Below are 8,271 nucleotides of genomic sequence, written 5' to 3'. Positions count from 1 at the left end.
CTGCACATTTCTTTATGTTTAGATCTAATTTTTTATTGAGACACCATGCAGAGAGCTGATCTATATCGTGCTGAAGTGCCTGGATATCTGAGTCGTTTACTATCGCTCTGCATATTTTCAAATCGTCGGCGTAAAGAAAGTACTCCGAGCTGAAGTTCGTACCAATATCATTGATAAATATGTTAAACAGGACAGGTCCAAGATGTGATCCTTGTGGTACTCCTGTTTTTACATCATAACTTGCAGACAGGTGACCGTTTACTCTGACTTGGAGCTGTATATCTATTGGGTAGGAGCTGAGCCATTTCAGGGCATTACCTTGTACGCCGAGCGAATTTAGTTTATTCAATAAAATGCTGTGATTAACTCTGTCAAAGGCCTTACTAAAATCAGTGTAAACAACATGTACTCTGTGCCCATTGTTCATTTCACTAAGTACATAGTTGACATATGTAAATAGATTTGATGATGTCGACCTCCCRCGAGTAAATCCATGTTGTCTATTGGTAATAATGTCTGTAAAGAATAAACTCAGCAGAGGTAAGACTAGTTTTTCAAATAACTTCGCTAGCGCAGACTGAATACATATTGGTCTATAGTTTGAGACTTCTGATTTGGGTCCATCTTTGTGTATCGGGCTAACATATGAAAGTTTCCATATTGTAGGGAAGGCACCCTGTTGTAGTGAGACGTTGAAGATGTGTGTTAGTGGTTCACAAAGTCCTGCTGCACAGCACTACCACTTTATATTCAAAACTCATATTTTAAATATAAAAATTGATGTATCGTCATCTAACCCTACAAAACAATGTATGATCAAAAATAAATGGAAATCGCTGACAGATATAGTAACTAAATTTTATGCATTTTATAACGAAAACTGAAATTTTGTTTCAATATGAGTGCATGGTAACCAACAAATATAACCACTTTATAACAAAAACTCAACACATTTTTTTATTTTTACGCAGAAAGGAGTACTACGCGAAAGTACTTCAGTCCCCCCGGATATTCGCTCGGCCACGGTTATTTTTTTAAAGCGCCGTCGAAGGCCGCCAACACAGAAAGGAGTTGTAGGATCAGGAAGAGTTTTTTCCAACCGCGTTAGTTCAACGAAAAAACAATGATTTAAATTAGAAAGTGGGCTGTGTAATTAAATTGGAAGTAGAAAATAGAAAACTTGTCACCTTGGTGGTTAGCAATAGATCACATTATTTAATGCAAATGAAATGTAATTAGGTACAATGATTARGCTTGTGCTAAGAGTCACACAAAAGGAGTGAAAAAACTCTCRCTGTTACTTTGTTGCGAACATATGTAGGCATGCATACGTGTGTATATACAAATGAGTTATGTAGGAGCATTATACACATACAATTTATAATACCTTAGTTTGTTAGTACAATTGAGTTTGTGGTCTTATATATGAGCAGGGATGGGCACGACCACAACCAAACGGCGCTCATAAAATGACAATGTGTTAGTGTATTTACTGTGTGACAAAGCGAATCAACGATCAGAAATAATCAGTCTGCTTACAGAAGTCGAATAAGTAGGTTTATGCTGCACGAAGTAGCGCATGCTACATACGAATATACATACGTGTATGTACGACGTAATTTTGTAATATAAAATATTAAAACTTCAATTGATTACCGAAAAACTATTAAACTTAAAATTTTAACTAAAAATTGATTCATTCTTCGCTACAATATAATATAATTGACGACCTCTTTATAATCTAAATCAAAATATGATACTTTCATTCTAATATAATATAACTGACGAGTTTATCATAATCTAAATCAAAATTTGATACTTTTATTCTAAGCAGGTCTTCTAAATGTTTATCTGTTAGCCCTTTGAACGATATTAACTTTGCCATATTTATGTATCCAATACGAGTACTCGCAGATACGTACATTCATAAATCACAAAGTAATGCGTACAGGTGTACTTAGCTTGACTTCTGATTGCAGACTGATTTCACTATCGCTTTGTGACAAAGTTCGTCCCATCGTAAGTGCTCGTTTTACTCTCTTCGTTGGGCGTGTTAGTGACAATCCGTGTGTATACGTATACGATCACTTACGCTCTTTTAGCACCTGCTATGACTTTGCCCATCCCTGTATATGAGTAACTAAACTTAAAATAACTTAATAACTAATAGGGTGTAACGTTAGTTTACCCAACAGGAGTACGCCAGTCATACCAATATGTTATAAATTTTATATATCATAGAGTTTTAGTTATTTGTGTTTATTAAATATAAATCACATACTATACATATACATATGTAGATAGATTAAAAATGTTGGAAAGTACTCTTTATTGTAATTAATATAGAAAAAAGAATCACGCAAAAAAAAAACAAACAAAGTAAAATCCTTAAGAATCCTACATATTCGGTGTTTAAGATGTTTCAACGCTTTTTTTCCTCCTAAATGTAAACAATCTAAAGTTGCAGTGAAGAGTGAGATAAGTGATTTTTAAAGTAATAAATTTAGGTAAAATATTACAAAATAAAATTGAAATGTGAACTTGTTTCACTTGTTTCAATGTTTAGAGTGTATATTTAAATATACAGAATGAAAAACGCGAATAAATTTCGTAAAAGATAGAGAAATACCATGTGTTATTTGTGCAATTTTTTTAAATTTTAATTGTGATTTTAAAAAATATAAGTTATTTTTACATTATTTTTCTATATTCCTCCTCTGGAGAAGCTCCCCTATCCTCACATACCCCATTTATACGGAAATTCGGTTTTTTCTACCCCTCCGCCAAAGTAATCGGAATCGTGCCGAAATATGGAAATTTTAAAGTATAAAAACTGCTTACAATGTGTTGGAAAATAAAAGTGAGAATTTTATGAAAAAATACGAAAAGAAGGATTGACTTATTCCCCGATGGTCCTGATTCCCTGATAATATAATATTTAATACAAAATTGTATTGCAATTCCTCTTTCATCTTAACGCGCATTCCAAATAGTAATGCTGCGTTTGTGTGACTTTAACACTGTCGCATCAAAGTAAGCAGTGCCGCAGGAATTTCACAACGAACGAACCTCAATATTTGACTTATTGCTAAACACCACTATCAACCATCACTCTATCACTTCAGTGCTTTACTAGTTTAATAGTATTTTTGGAGTTGTATACTTTTTGGTATSCTCTATACTTTAATTTTGCGCTAGATTCTAAAATATTACATTACGTTCATCAGAGTAAAAAATTCCGCTAAAGCACAAGATAATCTTTTTTTTTTTGGGCGAAGTCAATGTGTTTTCTACGGTTTATTATCTTTTCGAGTGGTTTTCGACGAAGCTTGTGAGATTTCAACCTAGCATTAATGATGCTTTTCGCTCAGTTTCGAGAATATCTTTTTTTTTTACTGAATTGGTGAAGCTGTGTGGTGATTCGTGGGCAGTTACGAATGGATCTGCCGTGACCATTTTATTGATTTTTAGCTGATTACCATCTGTGAGAATTGAAAATCGTCCAGATTTTTTCTACACAGATTAAATTTTTAAAGAGCGAACGGTTATAAAAATTCTTTCGTGTAAAAWTTTTTACTATATTCGGTAAGCCAAAATCAGCTAAGAACCGAATTTATGACCATAGTCGCAAAATTAGTACAAGTTAGTGCAATTTTGGCCAAACACTGGGGAGTCCTATTAATTCGCATACAACTCAATATTTATATATTTCTCCAAATTAAAAATAATATTGGATTAACAATTAGGGCAGACGTATGAGATACTCTTGAGAAAAAGGCATGTTTTATCTCTAGTGTCCGCTTTCTTTTAAGCATACTATGGACAAAAAACGATACACAAAGTAGGCAAGTATATTTGATTATTATTACAATTACTTTTTATTTTAATAAAAGATGTGATACCAATAGTTATAACATAATACTATGTATAAAGATTTATATAATTTAACATAGTTCTTTATATATTTTATCGTCTTCATTGCACTCAATAGCGAAATATGTCAAAATGTGCTTATAAAAAATGTTTGATTATCACTTATTCCGGAATAACTGATAATATTATATTAATGCATACAGGGAACAAACTCGCAAATTATTAAAGGTAGAAAATATTCTGGAAATTTTAAAGAATGCTGCCGAGTTGATAGCCATTAGCCGAATTAAAACCAAGGTCCCGACCATCATAGGAACATCTGTCACACCTCAATGTCCAATGAAGTAACGATCGGAATGCTTTTTTTGCACTTAATTAGTTTTTTGCATCACTTTATGTCCTAAGCTTAACGCACGGCACTTACAAATTATTGCATATTACTCTAAAATAATCACAGTAACAAATTATATATATTCTTTAGTTATTAAAAAAAACTTTATTTTAATGTATAAAATTATTACACAGAAGTATTTAAAATTTTTTTTGAAAATAAAAAAGAAACTGTTTGCATTGTATAAGGCATAGTCCATTTAATTTGTTCTATAATTTGGATTTTAGATTCATTCATTGATTTTTTTGGATCTAAACACTTAGGACAAAATTTATCACTTGAAATGTGGTCAACACATTCTAAATGGCAAGCGTGTTGACATAAAAAATAAATAGACGGTAGACTTAGCTTACATTTACAAATAGCGCACACACTGTTTCTAAATTCAATGGGACACAATCTAAAACTAGATAAGGAAGCAATAAAAGTTCGCAGAGAATTAATCATAACTTTAACACCGATACATGATTTTGTTTTGAAGTCTGATTGACTTTTGCAAAATAGTTGCTTTAAGTGAATTACATTAAAAAATTTTGTAACCGATATTCCTTGAACTAGTGTTAGGATATTTTGCTTATTTTCATTAAGCACATTTGTTATTATACGGTCTAAATGAACTTTTGCGATTTCCGAGCTACATTTCATTATATCTATTGTCTGCAAACTAATATTTTTCTTCGTAATACTTATTTTCTTCACATTGGCATTATCTAAATCGTTATACTTAATGCAATATCTAAAATACATTTGTAACATTTTAAAATTTTCGCACAAGTAAACAACTCCTGGCCAGAACGAATAATTTACAAAGTGTATTAAAATTTTTTCCGAATATGCTCCATAATTTTTGTTTAAAAAGTTTATTATAGTTGAAATATTTTTTCTTTCACTGTACCATTCAAGCAAATGTAATTCTAGGAGAACGTCAAATACTAACGATTTATTATGGACAGATATCAAATATTCCAAATATTCAATACAATTTGATTGTGTATTAATTAAAGGTGATATATAACGTATAGGATTTTTTGACACCTTAAGCAAAGCAAAAATATTTTTCCAATGTTTCGAAATTAGCATAGGCTGGTTTGTTATAGCATAATACAATTCATCCTCATAGGTTTCCGACAATGTGCAAATTGTTGTACCATTAAAACAGTTTTTAGAAAATTCACTTTCATAGGAAACGACATCTGCACTAGAGTTAAAACACAAGTTATTTCTTATATTACAACTATTCATAAGTTCCATTTGAGCATTTGAAGTATTATTAACATTTACTAAATAATTTATGTAATACGATAAATGATAACTGTACTCTGCATTTAAAAGTCTCTTTATGATGAAGAAGGGATCTATTATGCCTATCGTTTCCTTATATTTGGAGGTAGCAGATGTCAAGTCACCTTTAGACAGTAGGTAATCTCCAAAACTCAACAAAATACAACCAACAAAAGCTTTTTTTTTCTTACAAAGGCTTAATGCAAGGTCAAACAAATTATTATTCATTAACGTTAATATTTTGTTAAGAAGACTTCGTTCCTTAGTAATGTAAATCGCATTACGCATCAAAATGTAGCAAGATATTTCATTGGATACCAATATATCTTTGTTTAAGTTTGAAATTTCCTTTTGAAAAACAATAGCTTTGTTATATGTATCTATTATTATTATAAAACTACGGCTAATGTCTTCAGATTCAATTAATATGACAATATTTTTATTTAGACAAGTAATATTTTTTTTTTTGCCACCAATGGCGTAACAAGGACCTCTTCCATCTACGGTAAAACAATAAAGCGCATCTTCTCCGCCGACCAAGAAAAATGAATTTTCTGAATTATGTAGAATTGAACTAGAACTTATAGTCGACAAATATTCCAAATTTTGTTCGGCATTAATATTATTTTCCAATATATTATACAAACCAACTCTTTCTTCCGAACATACAAATAARTATAGGGAATCTTTCCTATATTGAAATTCTATACCGATGATGCTGCATTTACCGGTTGAAATGCAAAAGAAATTTGATGACATATCCAGGGTCATAAGCGATCGATGAATTAATAAATTTCCATTATCCAATCCAATAGAAATGCATAAATATTCTTTGAATAAACATGTGCAGATTGTTGTTACATGTCCATACTGACTTAGAACTGCTGAAGCCACACATGGAACGCCTTCACGCTTATTAAGCTTTGCAAGGTTTAACACTTCTACACGAATTTTTTTAGACGATTGTTCCTCAGCTAATAAAACCAGGAATTCGTTATTATTTGTCAGAGCGCAGAATCGGAGCTCAGAGCATTGGTAACGAAAACTAATGGTCCAACAGTTTCTGAAATAAACATGAATGAAACCCAACACTTCACAGAAAATATAGACATTTCCATTCGCGCAATGTGCAATTATTTCTGATTGTACATCAACTTTACAACAACTGGATAATAACACAAGGTCGAAAAATTCACAGCTCTTCCACTCATGAACAATCATAATTTATGCAATTGAAAACAAGTTTCGRAGCAGATTTTTAAAAGTTATTAAAAATTAATAATTAACATTATTATTACTTAGTAATGGTCGATAGCCATCGATGTTTTTTTTTAACGGGGCATCTCGACATACAAAAATATATTGTATACTAACTGTATTGCCGTGCGCATTGCCTGTGGAGACCTCATATTGCTTATGGAAAGCAATATATGGAATAATTAGTATCGGGACATCTCGACAAACAAAAAATGTAGGGCATACTAACTGTGAAATYTATTGCTATTGTCATTGCCAAATCTGTAGGTGGGCATTTGTTATCATTACATAATCATTTGCGCAAAGGCGTAGGKTAGGTAGGTTCGAGCTGATGTAGCGCATGTATCATTGTATATTTGTTTATACAATGGCATGTATTGAGCTCTTTATGTTTTAATATGGATGAAAAAAAATTATGTGGAAATTAAAAAAGAGGGATAATACCCTACGGGGCATACGGAGCATATTGACAGAATGATATTTGTGTCACATTAACCGTATTGCCGTGCCTATTGCTTGCGGATACTCCATATTTCTTATGGAAAGCAATATATTAAATACCAATTGGTTTGCCATATATTGAACACAATAAGGTGATACTTCACCAGTTTCACAGCGCTGTTTTATTTTCTATGAAAACTTCGAAGAGGCATTTCGGTTCAGCCAAATTAGCAGAGTGAGTATTAAGATGTATTAAATTATAAAACATATATTTAAAAGTAAGATTTTTCGAAAAAATTTATATTTAGTTTAATATTGTTAATTTGCAGAAAAGTTATGCAAAATTCGAACCTACCTACCCGACGCCTTTCCATGTATAATAATATATGATGCGAAACTCTTTGATTCGAGAAAGAGCTGTCAAAACTCTCGGTTTTTATAACATTTGCCAAATATACCGCTGAAGTATGCAAATATCGCGTTACCGTTATTATTTTTGGGTACCATCGATATACAACATAATATATACATATGTATATATGTTCTTCTTTTTTACTGGCGTGGACACCACTTAAGCGATTATAAACGAGTTAACAACAGTGCGCCAGTCGTTTCTTTTTTTCGCTATGTGGCGCCAAGAGGATTGTTTAGTATCGCGCCGATTAAGTATCGTTTATGGAGAAAAACAGGGTAGGGCTACCCCCCTCCCGACCCCTTATTGGAAAGAGGAAGGATTGAACTTTTTAATAAACCTCCCCTCGACCCCCTAGAGCCCCTATGGACCTGTAGGGAGGCCTTTGAAAATGACCAAAAATCAGTGTTTTTGCTCATTTTTCCATACAAACTGAAACCAATGCCAACATTTTTGTATGGACAAGAAATCAAAATAAAGAAAGCCAAAATGTTTCAGTGCAATGTATATACATATTTAATTGCATCTATCCTTCGGCCGCGCTTTAAAAAAATAACCTTGGCCGGTCCAACACCGGCTACGCCATCCACAGTATTTTAGCATTGAACACCTTTTC

General features: G+C 32.3%; 2 protein-coding genes across 3 annotated transcripts; both read right to left on the bottom strand.

Annotated features, from left to right (window-relative positions):
- LOC108965046 (RNA-directed DNA polymerase from mobile element jockey-like) lies at nt 1–880 on the bottom strand (the record flags this gene model as incomplete). Its single annotated transcript, XM_018927213.1, is given in 1 exon segment — nt 1–880. A coding segment is annotated over 1 exon segment (427 nt), but the record flags the coding sequence as incomplete, so codon positions are not given.
- A 2,974-nt stretch (nt 881–3,854) lies between these two features.
- On the bottom strand, nt 3,855–6,941 carry LOC108965045 (vacuolar protein sorting-associated protein 11 homolog). Of its 2 annotated transcripts, none has more exons than XM_018927211.1 (2): nt 6,920–6,941; nt 3,855–6,608 (listed from the first exon to the last, which is right to left on the bottom strand). In XM_018927211.1, exons 1-2 carry the CDS (start codon nt 6,934–6,936, stop codon nt 4,391–4,393), a joined length of 2,235 nt encoding a protein of 744 aa, XP_018782756.1. In that variant the 5' UTR covers nt 6,937–6,941; the 3' UTR covers nt 3,855–4,390. The 2 variants fall into 2 exon arrangements, with proteins under 2 accessions (XP_018782756.1, XP_018782755.1); XM_018927210.1 differs by having other exon boundaries at nt 6,844–6,929.
- Nucleotides 6,942–8,271: the final 1,330 nt, after the last annotated feature.

Source organism: Bactrocera latifrons, unplaced genomic scaffold (genome assembly GCF_001853355.1).
Source record: "Bactrocera latifrons isolate USDA-ARS-PBARC rearing strain unplaced genomic scaffold, ASM185335v1 scaffold_1322, whole genome shotgun sequence".
Lineage (NCBI taxonomy): Eukaryota > Metazoa > Arthropoda > Insecta > Diptera > Tephritidae > Bactrocera > Bactrocera latifrons.
Note: the sequence above shows the minus strand (reverse complement) of the source record. Positions and strands in the feature narration are given on the sequence as shown.